This window comes from Streptopelia decaocto (assembly GCF_964273445.1).
Source record: "Streptopelia decaocto genome assembly, chromosome: 7".
Taxonomy (NCBI): domain Eukaryota; kingdom Metazoa; phylum Chordata; class Aves; order Columbiformes; family Columbidae; genus Streptopelia; species Streptopelia decaocto.
The window spans coordinates 50,019,118-50,043,223 of record NC_138661.1 but is presented as its reverse complement, the minus strand read 5'-3'; the positions used below and the strand labels follow the sequence as shown (position 1 = coordinate 50,043,223).

Below are 24,106 nucleotides of genomic sequence, written 5' to 3'. Positions count from 1 at the left end.
AGTTCATCTAGCCCAGCATCTTGCCCTCAATAGGAGCCATGAATGGCTGGTAAGAGAGCAGGGCAAGCACAGAGAAGACTTCCCCACAGAGATTGTCAGCTTCTAGCCCCTGTTAGCCTGAGGCAATTCCTGAGCCACGTGGTTCTTCCCTGATTTCCCCAGACACTTGTCCAGCCTCCCTTTAATCTGCATGAAAACATTCACTTTTCACATGAATATTCTGATAAAACAGGGTGCCTGCTGCAATCAGTGGGTTTTGACAGACCTCAACAGGGCTGTTCCAGTTTCCTGAGTACACGGTTTGACCAGCACCCCGTCCACAAAAGACAGAGTCCTTGCTTTAGCTCAAACAAGTATTTCCTGCCACCTTCACATCTGGGAACCAGGGCAGAGAGCAAAACCTCCTCTCTCGGGGCCTGGGAGATCTACCAGGAAGATGGAAGTGCCAGGGACACAGAGGCACCAACGCCCTGGCCAGACTCTGTGTGTAATGTTCCTCTGCAACCCCCTCTTACACCATCCCAGAGGTTTGGCTACCTATGCTCAAGGTCAGCTCTGATATTGCACAGTCCAGATCTGGACAGTGTCCACCATCTGAACAAGCTGATACAGGGCTTGAGAGAAAGCCAGTCTTCAGGACCTGTGGATTACATCAGGTATCTCCTGCCACACTGTGTGCTGGGGCCCAGCAAGCAAAAAGTCACCTGCTCCTGCAAGACAACTTTCTCAGAGACTGGAAAGCAAACATAGATCTCAGACACAGAACAGGAAATTAAATGGCCAGTAAAGACGGCTAACACCACGTCTTGTATTTCTACACAGAGGTAACTCAAGACAAGTCTTACATGCATATTTTAACCACCTGAAGCATAAACTACAGTTTGTCCTGAGCAAAGCTGTGCCAGAATGTCAGATAGATCCCATGGGCATAGCATTCTTTGGGAAATCATAAGACCTGAATTTTTATCCTGATTCAGCTTGCCATATGGCCCTGGATAAGTGACGTCACCTGCCTATGCTTATAGATTGTCAGCTCCTCCAATTTCATTCTGATGCTTGTGACAGCTGGCACTTTTATTTTAAGACTCAGTTCCTGGAGACTGATGATAACACATGAAACTCAAGCATCAAAATACTTTCAAAGCCTCAAAGCTGAAGAATTAAAAACTTGAACATAGAACTTGGATAAACAGTAAATTTCAACAAAGAGAACATACCCAAGGTGCTTTTCCTGCAAAGAGGAGATACTACTTTCAAGGTAGCTTTACAGAGTCATGGTTTCCAATTTATTGACTCAGAAAGCTTCTTGTTGTAGCAGTAAGCGGTGTTAAAGAGGTAAAGTCATGGCTAAAATGCTATCAACAGCCAAGCCCTTTATCTATGTGACAGTGACCACCATGTGCACATGACAACTTCGGGTTGTTGGTGGTTTTTCTTGGTGGTGTGTTTTGTTGTTGTGTTGTTTTGTTTGGTTGCTTTTATTTTGTTTTGTTCTTCCACAGCCTGATGACAAGGAGGAAAGTGGGGAGCGCAGCCATATTTTCCATGGCTGACTCTTAGATGACCCCAGTCACCATGGGGCATTGCACACACACTGAATACACAGCATTCCTAGCAGTCCTGCCCCAACACATGACAATGAATCAACAATTAAGGAAGGAAGAAAAAAACTAAGCAAAACTGGCTAAGTGGCTTAGTCAGGATTACAGAGCAAGTCAAGTCTTTGGGTCCTGTATGGCTATAAAGGAAAGCAGGTTTTTGCTTTCCTGTACCACTGAATGTTTGGTGACATTGTGGTAGAAGGGAATATTAAAGAAAAATCATTATAGATACATAGAAGTTGTCCAAGGTGCACTAAAAACTAAAGGGGTCAAATACTTGCTAGGAAGCTTCCCAAAAGACATGCTCCTGTAGCTCTGCCTAAGACAATATTATTAGAAACAACAAGAACACCCCCATACTAAAGCTAAATATTTAAGCCATTTATTTAAACAGGTCAGAAGAGCACACACCCTTTCCTTTCTACTGCTGGTGTAGCAAAAGAGTCTTAGAATTTTAAAGGAAGGCATCCTCTGAGTCTTTAGGTGTGCATTGACCACGCTCTTTGACACACATGCTGGATGAAACAGGTTTGATCCCATGCACAAGGAGACATTACAAAAAGAGAAGGAGATGAAGGGCTGGGGTAAGGGATCCCTGCAGCAGAAGTCCATTGCTTTAGCGCAGCAAAAGCACGCCAAGATGTGGTAGTACAAAGCATTTGTTTCTTGCTCATGGAACGGAAGCATCACTCAAGAGCAGCTGAGTTACAGGTATGCTTTACAAGGAAAGGGCAATAAAAGCTTCACAGGTCCTTATACAATTTTATATCAAACACATGCCACTTGCTCTGTTTGTTCTACCTTCCCTCCCAATGTTTTGAGAGCCAGTTATTACTATAAAAAGTGCTCATTGTAGGACACGGTCATATCTACATATCCCAGATTTTACAGTACTGTGAAACTCAGTGATCAAATTCAAATATTTACAGTTATTACCCTAGTTGCATGAAAAAAAGCCCATATTCTAAATGTATTGACAAAATTACAGCCATACAAATCTGACCAGGTGAAGGCAAAGGACAAGTCTTGCCAGGGAATTACACTGACCCCCATGTCAAACTGGCTTTCACATAGGCTGAATTTCCAAAAGCTGGTCAAAGGAACTGGGCACTCATTTGGTGGAAATTGTTTTAAAAGACTCCGCTGCAATGCCTGAAAAGGCTCGGAGGAGAGCAAAAAGAAAATAGTTATTTCTCAGTGTACTTTGTTCAAAGTTAATTTTGCTCTTTTCTTTCTCTAGGAAAGTTGTTTCCATTGTTTGGAATTTGTTTGGGTGGTTGTTGGGTTCTCCCTTCCCAAGGGGAACAGCAGGAAAAGAAATACTCACTAAAAAATTAGAAAAGCATCAATTGTTTTGCAAGGGCTTTTTTTCTTTTAAAAAACCTAAGAAACCCTGGGCAGAGAGCCCACCATCAGGTGTAATCAGTCAAGAGCTACACTTCACTCACTCTCTCTTTCTTTTAATTCCTTGCACTTGATTGTATCCCTTTAAGGAAACAGGAACAAATCCAGGAACCTTTCTGTTGTTTACTCAGCAGGAGATTAGCCCCACTTGACGGCCCTGAGCTAACCTATGCTTCAGTATTGACAGATGACTTCATCATGAGATACGCCAGTACCATACAGAGATACAGCTGTCTGTGTTTCTCGGGTAAGGGGCTCTGTCATTCTGAATAACATCTTAAAAAAGGGGCTCTGCTGCCAATTCATCGTTTCCCTCACCAAAGTTCAAAGTGGAACGCTTTTTTATGACTTATCACACTAACTTCTTGATCTTTGCTAAAAAAATCTTGCCACAGATAAACTTGTTTAATGCAAACTCTATGCTCTTATCTGCAAGAAACTTGAGATTGGTAACAGTTCTCTTATTTCAAGAGGTGAACAAATAAATTTCTTAAAACTGCACTCACTGATGCTTCCTAGTTCAACAGCACAACGGAAAGCACCAACATGTGCCAAGAACCACCAATATAATAAGCCTTCAACACAGATTGGTATCCACAATATGCTAAACTAATATTATTTCTCCCAGAAATTGCCACAAATCCTCCATCACACCCACATGCTGTTCCCCAGCTATACCCATTGCAAGCCAGTGACACTTTGCAGCTCTCTCACACTGGCACAATGTCACAGTATTGGCACTGTAAACACCAAGGGTGCATGTTTGCACTGGAACCGCTTCTACTAATTGAGGTTTTGGCTTTGTTGAGTTGTTTTGCTTGGGGAGTGGAAAGATAAAGCATCATTTTTTCCTCTAATGATATGAAGGCCAAGAGTTAATTCTCAGCAATTAAAAACAATATCCAAACTGCATGTTTTCCATAAACAGCTAATGGTCTTGGATCTGTCAATGTAAGTAGCACACGCCTGATTCTTCAGAAAATGAAGCGCATGACTGCAATAAGATGTGACAAATAGCAAATGCTAGTTTAAAAACAACTAATTTTTACAAATTCTTTCACTTTATAAAGGCTTACAGGTTTCCTGAAACTTTATTTTTTAAAAGAGACAGAATAGAACATCGCAACATCTCACACAATGCAACATAAGGATTTATCTTGTGTACCACTGCAGCAGAGGAATGGAAAAAACAGCAATATTGTACCCTTTCAGTTCAAGAAGAGCAATTCATTGTATTTTCACAGGTTAGAGACCATGCTGCACATCCACAAAGGACATGGTTAGCCAGCAGTAAGTAAATATCATTCACTTAGTCAAGTAGAAAAGGCCCTGAGCAGTATAAAGTTCTCCACTGATACCACTGCTGTTAAAAGTTCTACCACAAACACATGGTTGTTAGAGGACAGAGACAATCAGCTGAATAACATAATTAAGAAAGACAGGATATTTCAGCTGTGAAGAGATAATACAGCCTTTATTCACATTAGCTGAACACAGCTAAGTGTTGTGAAGTTCGAGGTAGATGCTGCTTTGAGTTCAGCAATCAGTAGGTAGATTATGCCTGCGTAACAACAAACATGTTGACCAGAGAGCAAGTGCTCTGCTGCTGATACCTACAGGACAGGCAGGTAGGCAGGAGGCAAACAAACTTTCTTTGCCAGCCCAGATGTGGAAAAAGAAGGAGAGAAGACAGAGGACAGAGGACTGCTGTTTTGCAGTTGACATCAGATACGCAGGATCATTTTTGATTGAAAATAAAGACTGAGCACTGGGAGCACAGGCAAGGGAGATCCCTGTTCACTTCTGCTTCTCTTTTCCAAGGGCTGGGCATGGCAGGCAGGAATGCCCCATAAGGAAGACAAACTGCAGATGTAAACTGGCATTTAAAGCTCTTCAAGTAGTATTTACAGGAAATTATATAAATCCAGGGCAGCTCCTCAACTTGTTTAACTGAACATCACTGGCAATTTCCTCTGCTTTACTTGCCCCTTTAGCAAACGGAGCACTTGTGTGAAGAGCAGGTTATACCAGAGACAACAACCAGAAGTCAGCATGCTTCTGCTGGGCTCATGCCTCTAATTATTGAACAGCTAAGATGTTGTGCTGGTTTGACTGAAAATGAGTTAATTTTCTTCAAGCAGTTAGAAACCTTTCTTTTTTGCAGCTAACATGACCATTGTTAGGACTGAGTTTAAGAACAAGAAGATAACACCCTAGGACAGAGTTAATGTTTTTAATTGTTCTGGTCTGAGAGCCTAGGTCTCTGAACTCTGCCCACAGGTGTGAGGCAGCTTGGAAGGGGGTACAGAAGGGGCAGACCATGACATCCAGACTGATCAATAAGAATATTCCACAGCATCATGCTTCATGTTTAAGGAGAGTCAGGATTTTCCAGTTAGGTTTTTCTCAGAGCTGGGATGGAGACCTGTTCAAGAGAGTTATGTTTGGGACTTCCTTTAATTTGGCCTTTTGCCATCCTGCTGTTTTGCAGAGGCTTCTAGAACTTTTTCCCTTTTTTTCTCTTCTCCAGGATCGGCTTTTCTGGACCAGGGAACCATCAGCTGTTCTCTCTTCCCAGGACTCGCTGCTTGGAGCAGATGGAGTTTGTGAGGAATTGCGTTGAGTATCTTTTATTTTATAGTCTGTTTCTGTTTTATTATTACTACTATTTATTATTACTACTAGTACTATATTAGTGTTATTTAGTTATTGTATTAAACTGTGTATCTCAATCTACAAGTTTCTCACTTCTCTTTCAATTCTCTCCCCTATTCAGGGTGGGTATTGGGGGGATGTGAGTGAGCAGCTACCAGGGTTATTTTGCTAGCTCAGGTTAAACCACAACAGATGTCATCCAGGAAACTCAACACATGACAAGCACCACCTTGGCTGCTGCATCTCAGGAAGGACATGTCAGCAGAAATGCTGCTGCAGAGCCTCCTTTAACACCCTGAGAGCATCAGAGGCACCAGTACACAAGGTTCTTCCTCAGCCCTCAGGAACGCAACAATGCTTGGTGTCCTGCAGAGAAAATTCAGGCTGAAAGGAGGCACACCTCAGTCCTGTGCTGGTGGAAAGCTAGAAACACTCCATCAGTGCCCTTGAAGTATATTACACAGAAACAGCCTTTTGTTGAGTAAATGGATAAAAGGTTCTAATGAATACACAAAGCTTCAAATTTAAAAAATTGTGTTTTGTGGAGCTGCTTGCACAACCAATTTCTGAATGGCAGAGATGATGAATTGTCTGCAGTCACTGTCTTCTTCAGAAAAAGAATCCAGAAACCTCAGATAAAACTGGGTGGTGGCAGTTGCACATCAAACACTTCTCTGCAAACCATTAAAGCGTGGGACTCCCTGACACAGGATGCTGAGGATGTCACAGGCATTCAAGGGCTGCAGAAGTGGCTGTTTTTTTCTTCCCTGAGTTTGTAAAAAAAAAATATCTGTTTTGGTGAAAATTTTCTGAGCCACAAACAGCCAAAAGAGTGTACTAGGAAACTATTATTACACATTTATGCTGGGAAGAATGAAAGTATCTGCCATTAACTGCTGTTGGAGATGTTTTGCTGGTTCGGCCTGGTCATTCCTCAGCATGAACAGAGGCTGCTTTCTCATCAGAAGGAACCACCCTTGAAGTACAGCCTTTCACCAAAAGATTCTCAGCATTTGCTGCAATTTCACAAAGGACAGTCCTATGAACTAGACTTGGTACTCCAACAGCAAAAGGTCAGGATTCTGCCCATAATTATCGCAGCCATCAGAGCCATACTTGGACGCCAAACTCAGCTCAGACCTCCCTTTGAGTCCTTAGGTTCTAGCTCTCTGTGTAGTACCAGAACAAAGACTTTCCAACATGAAGCTGAATCTTGTCTTAGCTCAGCAGGAACTCTCTTGGACTGCTGTATCCATGCACACTCATCCAATAATCACTGTTGAAGTCAGTTACCCTCTCTAGGTGTCTTTTCACTTGTTCTCACCTCTGTTGTAAGAGAGAGAAACGACCAGTGTTAGCTTCAGAGAAGATGATCTTTCTGCCTCCCAGCCTCAGGATGCTGAACGAGAAAGCTGTTGACTGCTGCCTCTAGTTGGATCCCAGTTTTTTTCTGTCATGGCTTAATTAGACTTCCCAACAGCCACCCACTGTCCCGAGAACAAGCCCCTCCTGGACAGCTGCAAGTTTTCCTTAGCCACTTCAGGGTCTTAGTTGCACAAAAGCTAAAATGCTGTGACAATCACATCTCTCCCAGAGTACCACAGGTGTAAGCTCATAGAAGTGGGCAAGCACCTTATCTTCGTTGATCAGGATCCTTGATCTTGAAATCAGCCACATGCAAACAAAAATTTATAGCCTTATGTTGTCCTCAAACAGCTACCCCTCCACCTCCAATAAAATATCAAACCAGAACATCAGATCACACAATCCCCTCTCAAAGGAGAAACTTATTTTTGGTAAAGCGCCCACTCACACTGCTTACTGAATGCATGTGATAGATTGATTTCTTCCCCAGCTGAGACAAGTTCTCTGCAGCACTTGAAATCTGCTTATCCAGAGAGCTATAACTGTAGGGGGATGCAGTTCAAGCATCTTTTCCTCATCCTACGAAATTCACCTCCAGTATCCTGACAACTGGACATGGTGATCTCACCCCCATAATCTTTTCTGGGTTGTACCTTAGCAATGGGACCAGGCTGAGAAGCTTTACCTCACAACTCTGAATCGGCAAGATGCACTTGAAGGACAAAAGCAGTTTGCAAAGATTAACAAGTAGGATGAGTATGTAGAGGATTTCTAGGGCACCACAACTCCCTGGAGAAGGCTTTCTGTAGCTAGTGCTGTACTGGTCTTGCCCAGGAGCAATACATAGGACCCATGGACAGTTTGACCTTTCTGCAAATGCTATTAAAACAACAGAGCTGAGGCAGCTGGGTGAAGCCAGTTTCTAAGAAGACAGTTAATGCATTTTCTGCCTCACAGAGATGAAAATGGCCATATGCACAGGTGAATAACACTTGGTTATCTCTCAGCTCAGAATCTACCCTGATAACAGTGAGTGTAAAGTACAACTGTTTTGGAAAAGATAAAATTACTGGGGAGAGGGGAATATTCCCCTCTTTGACAAAAGCTGCCACTGAGTCAGAAGCTCACAGCAGCAACACTGGTGTAGGACTACAGAAAAGGGCAGAGCGGAGTGGGGAAGGTGGATAGGTGTGCTTATGAGAGATAGAGGAAAGTTTCCTGACAAATGTTTTTAAAGAAAAATTTCTAAGTCTTCGCAAAGTATGCAGCAGAAAATACTTAACTTTTAATCTAACCATCTCAAGACATCAATTTCATAAGAAAACATCACAATCCCACATATTCTAAGCACGTAATTTTTCCTCTTTACTTTTGAAAATGCAGCCATTGTGACTTTAAATCAGCAGTTTCCCAAATCAATGAGTCACTAGAATTTAACGAACCTGAAGAACTACATCTGAAATAAGAGCGAGTTTCTTCAGTTCAACATTTGCAAAGACCTTGGGTGATCCAAAGTGAAGCATTAACCGCCTGTTAATTAAGCACCACCAACTCTGGAAAACCAATCAATACATTTTCCTTCGTCCATCATGGGAATAACAACCATTTTCTGCAGTGATATACAATGCTACTGCACTCAGCGAGTTCTTCGCTCCTGCTTTAAACCAAAAGCAGCAAGTCAGAACAGAAAGTTCCTTGGGAGAAACTCTGCTGAGACACAGCAACTCACAAGCTCGTTCAGACTTCCTTCTCAAATAATTCCTTGCCTAAATGAGAGACTTCCCTCCTCTCCACCCCGTTCCACAACCCTGTTTCCTCTCTCTGCAAGTGTCCCCAAATACCTCGAGTGGAAGGACAGTATCGCTCCCCTTCCCTGGAACCGTCAGTATATTCCACAGCAAAAAGCCAGCAGAGAGTGAACACTGCCACTGTAGAGTATCAGAGCAGGGTCACGCTAGGAGGTGTGGTTTGCAGTGTTCCCTACACATCTCATCCCCTTTCTCACATAGGCTTGTAGCCATCAGTTCAGAAAGCAGCTATTAAGCTCCCAAGGTAAATTCCTTGTAGTTCTTCCTTATGCACAGCTGTGAAAGAGACAGACTTGCTTCTGAGCTGCCTTAGGCAAGAGGGGAAGAACTGGTAAGAAAGCAGACAATCCCTTGTCTCATGCTGAACTTCTCTGAGAAACTCTAGCTGTGCTTGTAGGTAGCTTGCTGCCTACCCCCCATCTGATTTCAACAATCGCAGGGCTGGAAACTACCCCTGTGAATCCTGCCTCAAGTTTAATTCCACTTTTAGATAGCTGGCAAACTGTTTCACAAAGAGAAATGCAGAGAGCTTAGGAAAAAATGAAAGGCAAAGCATAAGATGACAGTGCAAGGAACATCTTTCCAAAGCACCTTAAAACACACCCCAGAGGTGGTGTGTACACCTCAGAACTTCCTCACTAAAGCAGCCAAAGATGCCACCCTCTATCCTGCCACTGACCAAAGCACCTCTCTATCTCACAGCACCACCAAAATGAAGTAAAGCCACACCTGGCTGCTGATGAGGATTTATCGCTCAGTGGCAGCTCCAGGGCCTCCAGGCAGCATGAAGTTGCCCTAAGCTGTGTCAGGTCCCACTAGTTAAGCCTGAGTACCTCTTGGAAAGTGACAAAGAAAAAAAAGGCGTGTTGAGACCCTGACAGGCTGGCTCTTCATCACCTGGTATGGCTTTGTCCTCTTTGCTCACCCCTGCCCCAAATGCTTGTGTCAGCCTTCAAGGATAATATTTGCCCAGCAAATAAGCCTTGCCATACAAGTCAGAAGTGGGCAAGCCCAGCCTCTACAGAGAGCAAAAAACACTCTTCCACCAGTTCCACTGAGAAGACTCCAGCTGGTATCTGAACAGCAGAGACCTCATGAACCTGCGAACAGAGGAGCTCCAAATAGCTCCAGCCTCCCAGTAGCAAACAATAATGGAACCTGCAGAAAGCAAAGGTAAAGGCAGGTCCTTCTCCATGTATTTTAAGATTGGTATTTCAAAACCCAGACTAAAAAATGTACATGAAGACTACTATAAACTATCACATTCATCCTTAATACAGGTTTAGCATGGCCAGCAAGCTCCCCTGAGCCATCAGGGTGGGGGGTGCTCTGAGCTGCCAGAGGGTGACTCTGCTCCATTCAGGCCAGGATGCTCACCTCTCCCCACCAGCTCAGCTTTGCCTCAGCCCCAGGACTACACATCCTTTCGGACCAAGCTCTAGCACTGTAGGTGAGGCAAAAAAAACCCAAACAAGCCCATAACAAGCAAGGTTCCTGCCTCTGAACAGAAGAGTTTACTCACCATTTTGTTCCTCATTGCTGCAGAGATTATGCTTAACACTGACCCATGGTCTTGATTGGGATGCTGCTAGAACAGCACAAAAGAGGGAGCAAACTGCTCTTCTACACGCCGCAGCCTGTACTGTCTCTAATCTCCTCCTGGGGTCATTTATAAAGCTTCTCTTCATACTGACCAAAACAAAAACGCTTACCAAACACAAAAAAATAGCATTTTGGAGCCACATGAAGGAGTCCTTAGCATTACATGGAAAAGGTCAGGAAATACAAGAAGTTATGGTTCCCATAGTAAGGCTAATTCAACCATACTGCACATCCTGTGTATTTAGTGGTACCTGCTGAAAAGAAAAAGGCTTCATCCACTGATCCCCAAAAGGTTTTTGATTTAGTAAAGACACTTGAATACCACCCTCCACACACAAAATTTATTGTTCAGAGAAGTGGATTTTCAGATTGGATTGGATTAAACCATTGTAAGCATCATTACAGCTCCCCATTTCTAGGGCAACAGCAAGAGCTCTCAAGCATGATTACAGACTGAACATTATTTGCCCAACCTGAATAGAGGAAAGGGATCCAGGCGTCAGAATGAGTTGACTCGCCAAATTGCAGTCAGCACCAATTCTGCACTTGGATGCAGCAGGGAGGTGGTAAGGAGAGAGGGGAGAGAATAACTGACCAACCCCCACACACCCATAACTAGTAAATGTTAAGGCATTTCTGTAAATACTCGTTTATTTGATACTGACAGCATGAAATATCCCCCTGCCTGGTATCCCACCTCACAAGTCTGGAAACAGGTTGTGAATGAACTACAGCCATGCTGACCTCTCTCCAGCACAAATCTGCATATTGCTCTGCTCTCTGAGATCCTGAGGTCTTATCTTCATGCTATACATAAAACCCACACTGCTTTTCCCAGAGGGAACAAGTGGTCCACTTGCACTTAGCAACTTCACCTGAACAACCACATTTGCATAGGAAGCAAAAGACACTTTTTGTGCCATAGAAAACACATTAAATTAAAGGGGTTTGTGCATCTGTACTGGAGCAGAGGATTACTCCTCTGGCTATGTGTCTTGGAAGAAGGAAAGGTAAAGCAGAGACCTTGCAAACTCCTTTAAGAGATTGAGGAAGAGGGAAGTCAGCTCTCAAGCCCAGGAGCTAAGTGTGCAATAGCAAAACATGTGCATTTGTGGGAGTATTTGCATGTGTCCTTTTTGCCCTCCCATAAATCTGAATTGTTTTCCTAGTTCCCGTAATCTCAGACAGAAGGGAACAGTTCAGGACAACAGACATCTTTGAACTCATAGGTGAAGAGAGGACCTGGGAGCACTGCTGCTGAAGAGGTCCTCAGCCCTGCTAGACATCAAGGCACCCATACAGCCCTGCTCAGAGGACACCAAGCTGATGGAACTGCTCATGGAGCAGTATCAACCCCAGAGTCCATAGCAGGACACAGGTATAAGAACACACAGCAGAAATTGTTGTGCACATAAGGTTGCTGGGTGACCCTTCACTCACATCCCTCAGGCCCTTGCTGTCACGTTCCCTTGGGGTGCACCCACCTTACTTTTTGGGCTCCAGCATCAACCCCCCATGTTTTAAAGACACTTTGCAACCCTGCTCACAGCTGCAACGCCTGGCTATTCCTTGGAGCTGCACAAATCGCACCCGACATTTAGCTGCACCTGCCAAGGGTAACAAAGATTTGTTCATGCTTTATCTTATCTAAGCAACAATGACACTCGTCCTTCTTGGGCAAAGCTCAACAGCTCTGCACCTGCCAAGGAGGGGAGCTGGGCAGGGGCCAGGAGCTTCAGCCTGCAGTGATTCAGAGCAGGGTGGGATGGCTCTGCTGCCCTGCCTGTTCCACCCCACAAACAACCGGGCACCTAGTCCACAAGGAAGGGTTATGGGGAAAATAAGATTCAGCAATATTTACACATCTCATCTCACCTTCACCTCAGCTGCTGGCATGGGGCATACAGCTTACCTTGCCTAGACACAGTACAACCACATTAGTCCTTGCCAATAGATAAGCCAGTTGATTTTATTTTACAGGAAGTTAGACCATTTGTCCAGAGAGAAGACTTCAACATCCATTCATGCTGTCAACCTACAGGTCACCTACAGCTTAAATTCCCAATTGGAGATGAGTTCAGTTCCCCCTCCTTATTTTACACAGGAGAAACTGGGACAGATAAAAGCACTACTCTTACTCAGAGATGTTTTGCTGAATAAGATGAAGAAGCATTCAGCTACTATGACAGTGAGGGCCACCAGGTTTTCCTGTACTATGTGTTAGATGTGCCTCCATGCATCTCTCTCCCAAGCTCCCACTATACCCAGCCAAGGAATTACAGCTAGCCTGTGAGCCTGCGGTCTGCTTCTAATCCTCTTTTTCGAGAGGCTGGACTCACCTAGCTATGCATAGACATAGCTGGGTTTTTCCCAAACGTTTGCTTTCCATAGCCCAAAATCACATATTTAGACATTACACAATTTTATTTTTACCACCACACAGCTACCAGTTCTACTTCTCTGAAGGCTGGCAGATACCCTGCTTGTTATTCTTGTGAAGAACTTGAGACAGGAACAAATAAACAGCTAGAAACTGTTACCTTGATGGCACAGCTGGAACAACTGGCCTGGACATTTTCTAAGCCTTCACTGCATTGCTTTAGCCTTCATCCAGCACATGTGCTAAAGGGTAATTCTTTTCAAAAAGCTGCAGTAGAGGTCTTAAGAGATCTCCACTTATTCATACTCTCATCTCCTTTCAAAAATGCAAGCTGCCTCAGCCCATGATACATCATCTGCTGTGAACAGTGACATCTTTGCATCTGCCAGGATCGTACCAGCATCAAAAGCTTGGGCCAGCTCCATGCCCAGATGGCATTGGACCACCACAGTGGATCTCAGGAGATACAGAGCTCCCCATCACATTTTTTTAGAGGTCTCCTGCCATCCTCAGAACAACACAAACATCTCCTGCGGGGCTTTCAGGTGCAAGTAATCCTCAAACATCCTTCTGAACCAGGCAGTCCCTTCCACATAGATGGGGCCATTAATTGGTGCAGAAAAGTGATATAAAGTCTTGTACCAGTACAGAGATTTAAACTACAGAAGCAGGGACAACAGCTCCTCCTTCAGATGACATTTCTACTAAATTAACTGCAATCACACACTTCACTAGACAGAAAGCTGGGATGTTATAAGACTCTTTGCTCTCAACCTTATTACTTGACAGATTTTCCTTCAGCTGTGCCAACCAGATGAGAGCACTGTACCCTTCCAGAGCATTGTATCATACCCCATTTCCTCCAAAAACCTAGGATTAAAGTCACAGTCTCTAAGAGCACAAGACAGTAATTGTTTCTGCTTTAATTTGCTATGACACACAGTTAAGAGAAAAACACTTTGTTAAAAAGCCCACAGGGCTTTCCAATCATGTTACCCCAACCCAAATGAAGCACAGTAGGGCCCACCATGGCTCCAGACTTCATTTGAAAGTTCAAAGTACACACTCACTATCTATACACAACTCACAACAGCTATTAACCTGAGGTTTGGCATTCCGTTTGTTATTCCACTCGAGGCCCCTCAGTCCCACAGTCTATTGAAATACTAAGATTCAAGCATTCCTGATGCCTTATGCAGACATGCAGAAATCTCCAAGACAATCAGAAATCAGCATGAAAAAGCAAATTAAAAACCTATTAAAAAAAAAAAAAACACAACACACACTTATGTCATCCCACAGCACTTTTTCTTTTTAAAGTGTCTGGCTGATGTTTTTTAAAAGGTAAGGGCTGGCAAACCTTTTGAACATACGGCCTGAGAAGAGCACATTGTGCTCCCTGCCACAGCAGAAGCACACAAGGAACACTTAGTGAATCCACCCAAGTGCTCCTTGCACAGCTGCAGAGGTCAAGTTTGCTAAGCAAAATGTTCAATTAAGCCCCTGCATAGGGAAATCCTCCAAGAGATTAAAGCTTTAGGATGCAGGATGGGGAAAAGAGGACACTCTTTGAGAAGTATTAAGAGGGGTAATCAAAATATCAACAGCATCTCCCTTTCAAGCTGCTGGGCTCAAAGGATACCAGTGACAAAGGACAAAAAGCCTTACTAATTGTTGCAATTCTGCTCTTTCGATGCAACAACAAAATGGATCATTCAAGTAAACAAAGTATTTCCACCTTAGACTTTATATGAACATCAAGCAAAGGAACAGGGGCGATGCTGCTCCACTCAATGGAACATTTGCTACAGCTGAAGTTTCTTGTAGTTGTCTTTATATCCCAGATGAACTCCTACGAGCAGGTGAACAGAGGCACAATGATTTGGTCCCCAGAGCAGCCTTATCAAATAAAAAAGATTTAGACCAGGGGTGTCAAACCCATTTTCACCCAGGGCCACATCAGCCTCACAGTTGCCTTCAGAGGGCTGAATGTAATTTTAGGACAGCTAGTAATACGTGGGCTATATTATGGAAAACCAAACCTAGTTTATTGTACATAAGGATCAATATCTGAAAAGCTCTCTGACCATGAAGAACATTGTGCATGGAGCTGTGCCCATATGATGTGTGTTATTGTCAATTGTCCTCATCCCCTTAGTTCATTCTCTGGGGCTGCCTGGCAAATTCACAAGTAACAGCAGACCCCCAGCACTGTCTGTGTGTTGCTAAAGACAGCCCCACACGGGGTCCTCCTTTGCAATACAATCTTCAGATCAGTAGATGGTAGGGTCTTGATTCATTAGATGCATCAAATATGGGTGGGGGGAGAAATTTTCCTATTTGATGGTGACAAAGCAGCCCGGTGGACTTCCAATAAGACAGATTATACTACCCAGCTTAGCTTGCCACAGCAAAGAGAACAATGAGAACAATACTGTTTGCCCAGAAATGTAGCTTCAAAGAGATTTTACACCATCTTATGACGGTTCCTAAAAATGCATGCCTCGGGCTTCACATCAGTCTCTGTGCAGCAGGACGCCTTAGCAAAGAGGATTCTTCCGCTCCAGCCCATAGCAGTTCCTCAGAACCACCTCAATTGACCAGGGAAAGGACAGACTAGACTGATCATCTGTTTGATCTAAAAAAGCAATTTCTGTAGCCCTCAGAAGAAGCATATATGTATTTTTTTCATGTGTATATACCTGCCTATATGACCCTCAGAAATAATTATAGCTTTAGAACATGAAAAAATAAGATGCAATTTCCCCTGAACCTGGGTAAGGCAAGGCTAGAAGTTACCCATTTTCTGAGAGCCCCTTCATGCAGACCAGCCATCATCTCCACCAGAATAAACAAGGACTCAACAGGTCACATCTAAACAAGCAAGGATTATCCTGCCTTCTCAGGACATTCCTGAGCACGGCCATCTCCCTGTGTCTGAGGCTGGCAATGGCTGTCCTCTTTTCCCCTTGGCTGTTTTCAGGAAGTCCTACAGGAAGGACCTGAAGTTCAACACACAAGTTCATTGAAGTGCATCACATGTGCACGGGATGTTAAAGAGAAAGAGACTGCAGTATCAGGAGAGGGAACGTTTTGGTATTTTTCCCTTCAAAGAGGAGGAGAAGCAGCACTAACACAGGTGCTATAGGATCCCAAAACATCTTTACTGCACAGTGTCATCTGCACCTCAATTGTGGCAAGAAAGAACATTCCCTGAGCAGAAAATGCTGAAAAAAAACAAAATTAAATTTAAAAAATCTCCATGCAGGTCCATCATGCAAGACCAAAGCCCTTGGACCTCATCCCAAAGGAGTCTGCAGCCTTCAGATCAACAGAGGAGGGGAGAAGGCGGAGGGGATGGCAGCTCCCACACCTGCACCCGAGCAGGGCAGCGCTCCTGCCCACAGCAACGCCACAGCTACGCCTCAGGAGCAGAGCGTGCTAGAGGACGTGGCTTTGCACAGGAACGTGGATCCTCTATACCCGTCCTTCGCCAGCAAGGGACCACCAACAGCTGAGGACGAGGCAGGTGTGATGCTCTGGAGAGGCAAGGACCCCCGCAGCACACAGAGTCCCCCCAGCCCTCCGCTCTCCTCTCCCCACAGCCGCAGGGGAGGGACGAAGGAGACGGACGAGGGGCAGCCGCTCCCCAACACCTCGCCTGCTGGGTCCTGCCCAGCTCCCCGCTGCGGCCTCGGGCCCCTGAGGGGTCCTGCCCGGCGGCCCGGGCACCAACGGCCGCACAAAATGTCGGGGGGCAGCCGCCCCGGTGAGAAGACCCGTCCCCAGGGGCAACGCGCCCTCAGCTCACCCACTCCGCTGTTACCGGTGCCGCTGCCGGCGCTGCCCGCCCCAGGGAGCCCCTCACACCACCTACCTGATCCGGGAAAGCGGGAGTGGAGCGGCGCGGAGCGGGCACCTGCGGCCGCCCTGCCCGGGGGAGCGGGCGAGCGGAGCCGCCGTTAGCGCTACAGGCAGCCCCGACCCGGAAATGAGCGGGGCCGCGGGCGGGCGAGGGAAAACCGGCCGTGCGGCCGCGCCGAGGGGCGCCCGGGGACAGCTCCCAGCGCCTCCGCCTGCCCCTCGAAATGAGCGGCAACCGCCACCCCCAAACAGCCCCCACAACACACGAAACCCGCAGGCTGGGGCTTGCACACCCAGCCCTGCTCGCAGCTGCTCCCCTGGCAGAGACGGAGCCATCGCCCGGCGCTCGGGCTGATTTATGGAAGAAAGATCAGTTCGGCGAGTTGGGACGTTTGGGATTTTGCTGTCCTCAGAAGTGAAAAAGCTGTTTGCTTTATCAGCTGAATGCTATTACATTAATTACAGCACTTGCACCTGTCCTGTGATAGCTTGTAATACAGTTCACTGCTGTCAAAAGACTAGAAAAATGATTTTTTAAAAAAGAGTGCAAGCTCCGCAGCACCTAACAGACACCTGCATTAACAAACCCCAACCCATGTGGTGGTATTTTCCCTGTCCCCAGGGTCCCCAGCCCCAGAACCGGAGGAGTGATGTACCAAGGCAAGGCCCTGGCTTTCCCCGAGCCTGCAGGCTTCCCTGCGCCCCAGCTGGAGGTGACCAGGGCAGCCTGTGTATCTAACTGAAACACATTACAAGCCAGTATCATCTACTTCACCAACTGGCAAACAGGCGTAAGAGACAAGGCTCAATTTCCCCAAGAACTGAAGAAGTTTTTCCCTGCATTGAGAAAGTTTCAAACTCTGAATAATTTTCTACTAACCCTTTCACAGGTGCCAACCACCTGCAATTCCTACAAAATGTTAATTCCTCTTGGAAACTAGGGTCTACGCAGAAGCCCAACAAAGAAGAGACTAATATCCCTTGGGGCATTTTGGTTTGCGGAAGTAAGAATTGGGCTAAAGTGCACCATTTTTTCACTTCATGGTCAATGCCCCATTCATCGCATGCTGATGCATGTTTACCTTGAGACAATTTTGAATAGGATGAACAGGATAGGGCCCAGCAAAACAAATCCACATCATACAGTGAATTCAAATAATATTTAATAAACCTTTAAATGGCAAGGCAAGCAACCTACCACAGCCAGGTAAATATATTCAGAAAGTTTTTATTAGAAGGTATATTTCTGCCAAAATAAATAGTTACATTTTCTTCAGCAAAACATTAGAAAAAAGAAACAGGAGGAAAAAAGCATCAACAATTTAATACTGAACTTTTAAAGTGACAGTGAACACTACTTGGTGACATTGTTGTGTAAATACATAACTTGTGTATGCTGTTGCTGCTAATTGCTGCTCTGACATCACTAATTGCTGCTGTCTAGTTGCTGCTCTGACACCAGTAATTTCCACAGGACCTCCACATGCATTGTGTGCTTAAGGATCTTCTCAAACTCAGCAACAGCAGCAGAGTCCCAGGACACATTTAGCTCAAAGAGCTGCTTTAGATGGTGTTTTCAAGAGCAAGAGAAAACCTGAACTGAAAGAGGTATTTATTTCAAAGTTACATTTCTAAGTCTTCTGTTTGTAACTAGAGGATTGACCTCCCTGTGCAGGAGGGCTGATGTGGATCCACACAATGAGATAGATGCAGTTAAGAGACTGCCCCAGTGGAGCTGCCTGCAGATTGGAGACAGAGAATGTCCCACAGATAGACAAGGGACAGGAGGGAGAGGAGGGGGGAACAAGTCCTGGTGCACTCACTGCAGGGACACAGAGGGTATTCAGGCCAGAGCCCATTGTAAAGGCACATAGTGTGTTTGGCACGAACAAACTGGCTAATATGCCAGCCAGGTGAGGTGGTCCATTCTCTCATTGACTTATGGGGAAGACAGAAACAAAGCTTAAGAAAACTGTTGGCAAGGCCCTCTTGACTTTGGCAGCACTCAGCCCCGTCACCCTCCACATCTAGCATGCGTTTAGCAGAAATGGACCCCTAAGGGAAACACTTGCACAGAATATCAGGTATTTCTCCCATAATCACTTTGGTGAAAGTGAGAGTTCTTCTCTCAGAGGAAGGAGTGAATTACTAGATTCATTTTTAAAAATTGACAAAAACTCTGGGGAATATGCACGAAGTAGTAGGGATACCCCAGGGCTGTCAGACAGCAGATCCTCTTTTATTCTCTGGTCTGAGTGTTGCAGGTACACAGCCCCCCAAAAAGTCATGAGAAAAAAATTCCTAGGTCCTACAGATAGTGGTCAGAAGTATTTTCTCCTATGCCTTGAAAATCAGCTTACAACAGTACTAACAGTAGGGCAGTCAGCAAACTAAACCAAACATACCATATACACATTGTGGCTTACAGAGCATGTAATAGATATGGCCTGTTGTACACAACAAAAAACAACTCTACAGTGTTGTACAGGTTAGGGGCTAGTTAGATGCACAAGAAGCTCACCATTAGCCTTGTTAAAAGCAGCAAGTAGTACCTGTATCACAGGAAGAAGGGAAAAAAAGTGGATTCCTGAATGAGCAGACCCTTCATGAGAAACACTGAAACAGCAAGGGTCAGGACCCTTGCAGAGTTCAAGTGAATGCTATAAGAACAATTGGACATGGACTGCAAGATCAACTTTTGGTGCAGGAACCTGACCTCTCAGCTACGGAGAGCAGACAGGCCCTGGAAACTACCCACTGAGCTGCTCAGCCACACATTTTGCTACAGATTATTACCTTGTTTCTATGATCTTGACAAGAACAGGTTAATCAGCAACTGCTGCCCGCAGGACAATACAAGCCATGAGGTACACCTAGCACAAAAGCTTGAAGAATTCCAGTTTTCTATCACAGCAAACCCCTCCATATCTAGTCCAGAGCCTACCAAGAGATTTCCAGGAACTTCAAAGGAGTAGGGTCTGATCTAGACAAGACAGTATTGCATAATAAAAAAGCTATTCTTCAAAAGCAGCCACAGCCTTTTTTCCGGATCAGTGGGCAAGAAGATCTTCCCTACTTTCTTCATCGTCTCCAATCTGTGATGAATGAGCAGAAAGAATTTCAAGCAAATGCGTGAAACCTCTTAAGGAAGAGGGTAGTCTGAGGTATTTTTGACAGATCTGCAATTTCTTTAGAAGAGATTAAATGTATAAAGCCAATGAGATATCACACAAGAGCCATTGCATTACTTGGGGAATAAACACAGGCAAAGAAACTGTTAATACAGAGTGGTGCTTTCCCAGTATCTGTTCACATCCTGCAAATTAGCATAGGGAAAACAGGAGTTTCCCCCCTGAAGAGCTAGACCTTTATATTTAAAGCCAGGCTTTGGTTTGTGCTTACAGTTTAAAGTGTACAAAAGATTATCTTTGAGAGGTTAATGTAATAAACTGAGACAGATGAGGTGAAACAGAATGAAACTCAGGCCTTTTCCCAGAAACCGTGGTTAGTCTCTTGAAATACATGGACCAGAACCAACAAACCTTCTGGATCAGAGCACTAGAAGACAGTGGCACCAGCCCAGTCAGCTCTGATGCAGAGATCTGAGAAGAGAGGAGATCCAGGGAACAAGGGTGCCAACCTGCGATTTCTTAGCATGCTCTGTTGCCAAGATAGTTTTGTTTCATAGTTTAGTGGTTTACATAATCACTTGGTGGTTTTACCAGTCCAGGAAGAAGGGATAATAAAAATAGTTGCGTCATTTTCTCCACCTGTATATTAGCACAAACGAGGCAGAGTCAAAAGGGCAGCAGCTTCTAAGCACAAGATTTTTCTTATCCAGCTTTACCACTCACAGATGTTTTGCTTCTGGATGAAATGCCTTCATTACGTGCCACTAAATATCTTCATGTTCTCGCCAATTGCTCTGTGTGCATTAGGGACAAGAGACATGCATTTGACAAACTCAGGAGCTGTTCATGTGCCATTCCCACAAGGAAGGCAGCCCAAAGCAGTAGAAGAAAAGAAATCACACATCAAACCACAAAATAAGCACCTTTTCTCAGTTTCAGTTTTCATCAAATTAATCCTGCTCCCACTGACAGTAGCTGGTTGCTGGTTCATTTTGATTACAGTTATATCCATCTAGCAGTAAGCTTTTTCTGCAGGCTTTAGACAATCACAAGATTGACTTGTTTTACAACCCAATATTCCTATTCTCATTTCAGAATCCTCCATTTTTTTTCTCTTCTTATAGTGATTTCCCTGTTCCCTAACTGCCTTACCTACCTTACCTTTAGCTTAAGACTAAATCTGACTGCGTAAGGGCAGGCATGCTTCATAAGATGTGCAGGCCCTTGTGTTACATATGTAGGTTATATCCAGGAAGGGCAGTGGGGTGACACCCTAAGCCACAAATTCGTATTTGCACTGGCATCTCCCGGACAGTTGGTTAGCATCACAGCTGCCCAGTCTATTGCCTCCCAGCTTGCAATAGCCACTACAGAAAAGTCCTGATACTGATCACAGTCTCTACCACAAACACTCAAACCCATTTCCAGTGTACAATCGTGCTGGTAGGAGAAGGCACCCACCACCTCACCCATGCTGGTTATACAGATGTGAACAAGCAGATTCACTATTTTCTCCAGCTATTAGTAGAACTTCCGGGGTTACTTTCCCTTTCTAAATCAAAGGTGCAAAAGAGAATCTATTATAAACCACTATTCCACATGTAGCCTATGTAATCAGCTTCAGATACCCTGTCCTGCTCCCCAGCAAAGACAGCACATGGTTGTTTTGGCCAGTTGCATACTGTTTGTGCTAGGAAAGGTAGAAGACACCTCATGCAGCTAGACACACTGCAGAAAAAGATACAAGGAGCTGTTTTTGTGTCAGTGTGAGGACTTAAAGTACATACAATCCCCACAGGAAGCTATGTCTCTCACCCTGTGAAGAACAGAGTTTATGCTTCTGCACAGCAAGTCACAACCAGGCCACCACTGAGAAGGCGGTACCTTACAAGGCAGAATGCTGCACTGCTACAGACCCACTAGCTCTGGTCTTTAGAGGGACAAGACAAAAGTAGCCTGTTCCAAGCAGGCTGCTTGTGTACCAATGCTCCGAACTTCCCTTCTACTTCTCATGCTCCTGCTACTGCCAGCTGCAGAATTGTACTCGTGAGCCACAATGTGAGACAGGCAAGCTGTGAGCATGGTATAGCTACAAGCCTACAACCTTCTCACTCCAAAGCCTCAATGTCCAAACTATTTGAGCGAAAGAGCCAAGTCTCAGTTTGGCAGGAGATCCCTTCTGAATCACTCACTTGGAATTTTCTTCAGTTGTACTGTCCCTTAAGGAACAAAGCCCTGTCAGAGGCAGTCACTTCCCCAGCACTTGATATGACACTCCACCACAAGCCACTCAAAAAAATAACATGCCCTGCACAATCTCACCTTCCTACAAGCACTTCACATTGCTTCAGCTGCTAAGCTGATCCCAAGATAGTCAGGCTGAACTTTTCCAGGGTAACCCCACACTGATTCCATTCACAGTAATAGGAATGGGTCTGAAATTCAACATTTCCCTAGGAAAAAAAAAAATATAAAAATCTGTCTAAATTACTTCCTTAAAATAAGCTCCATGACTTACTTAACACTCACGAGTTCTAGCTGCAGCAGTTCCACAAGGACAAAAATAAAAAAGGGAGAGACTATGACAACACGAATCAGGGCAAATACATAAGTCTTCTACACTTCTGCAGTCCCAGTGCAGTCTGCAGCAGGGCCAGCTCTGGCTTCCAGTGGGGATGCAGTTAAGGGACAGGGGAAAGGACATAGCTTCAGCAAAAAACAAAGTCAAGAGGAGATTTGGAAGCCATGAGAAAAACTGGTTTGGCAAGAGGTTACTTCATCTTTCAGTAGCACAAAGAGCTAAGGGATGTCAGATGATTTAAGAAAAAACAAGACTCATGCTCTAAAAAACAAAGGAAGCTAAAAGCTGTATGAACTTGAGAGCATCATCTACACCCTAATTATTTGGCAGTAAAAAGCCAACAGTAATTCAAAGTGCATTATTTGGGAGAGCCCAGCTGGGTCAGCATCAGCCTGGCCATGGGCAATGGCCAGGCCTCAACACAAGTCTAGAGCAAGGTATCAACCATCACGTGTCTTCGAACACAGAGATCCCTTGCCTAGCCCCATGGGCCACGCATGGCTACAGTCAATTCCACCAGTCTCTATCCCAGGGAAATCCCCTTTGCAGCATATTCAGGAGCACAGGGCAGCCCGCCACTGAGGGATGAGACCGGTCCCACCCTACATCCACTCCCCTTCCCACCCACCCTCATCCCCTCACGCAGCAGGCTCAGAAGAGTGGCAGGCACTCTCTTGCACAGTCTAGAGGTGGAAGCTTTATCTGAAACCCTTCCCGAGGGAAGAGGGAGGCCTGCATGTCCACGTTGATGCAGAGTAAGCCCAGCAGGAGCTGGCGCTGGTACTCCTCCCACTTCATCATAACATCAGATAGGGAACGGTTGCTTCTTATCCACATAGGCAGTGCTTCACCAGAAGCTAATGCAGAAGAAATTGGCAGGCTCTTGGGCTCTCCAAGCTCGAGGTGATAGTAGAGCCTGAAAGGCAAACACATGCAAAGAATCAGTACACGGAAAGACTCGAGCAGGTCACCAGACCAGAGCTCCAGAACCACAGAGCTATTTTGTTCAACCACTGACTGCATGATCTTAGCCAGAAGTTTGTGTGTGCCCATTTTCCGCCTCACATCTCTTGATTACTCAGAACATGAGCTCTTGTGGTAAGAATCACTCCCTTATACTAGGATCCAAATGACAGCTGGGACCCTCTGCCTACTGCTGTAACACACGGTTTCCTATTCTCATCCAAGCAACACAGTCTTGCCTCAGCCTCAAGCCCTGGCCTACTGTAGGGATTCCAGTTCAGAAGGACAGGCACACACACAGACCCAAAGCACTCCATCTTATTTAGAAACCCTCTGGTGTTTTCTGGCCACCCTAGTTTCTCCCCACCCTAAACCAGACATAGATCAAGGCAGAACAGTGCTTTGAATACAAATACCTGTTGGAAGGAACTTTTGGGGGACACTGGGCCAGCAAATGCCACACAGACAAGCATCTCTGTCTTATACAGGGAGCATGGAATAAGGTGGCATGTTGTTTTAATTAGATATACATCTTCTGCCCTATTGCTACAGGAACAGCTTCATTACAGGGTCTGCCCTGTAATGTGAAGAGGGAAGGACACCATGTGCTGAGTTATCCAACAGATAAAGAATACAAGAGACCAAGATTTGCATTTTAGGTTGGGCAGTAAATCCTTCTGGTCAATTTGTGCCTTAATTGCTCTGCTCCAATGGAACAAAGTCTGTAGACATCAAAGGTAAAAGGAGAAATG

At 45.0% G+C, this 24,106-nt stretch overlaps 2 protein-coding genes across 2 annotated transcripts in view; both read right to left on the bottom strand.

Moving 5' to 3' along the window:
• CRACR2B (calcium release activated channel regulator 2B) overlaps positions 1 to 11,926 on the bottom strand; it is a 46,633-nt gene extending 34,707 nt beyond the window's left edge. The window contains exon 1 of the mRNA XM_082059154.1: positions 11,180 to 11,926. Coding sequence (XP_081915280.1) covers positions 11,180 to 11,358 — 179 coding nt within the window. The 5' untranslated portion in view covers positions 11,359 to 11,926. The remainder of the gene's footprint in view (positions 1 to 11,179) is intronic.
• Positions 11,927 to 17,824: 5,898 nt separating this feature from the next.
• The window catches only part of PNPLA2 (patatin like domain 2, triacylglycerol lipase), a 31,589-nt gene continuing 25,307 nt past the window's right edge, over positions 17,825 to 24,106 (bottom strand). The window contains exon 9 of the mRNA XM_082057646.1: positions 17,825 to 23,307. Within this exon, the coding sequence (XP_081913772.1) occupies positions 23,043 to 23,307 (265 nt within the window). The 3' untranslated portion in view covers positions 17,825 to 23,042. The remainder of the gene's footprint in view (positions 23,308 to 24,106) is intronic.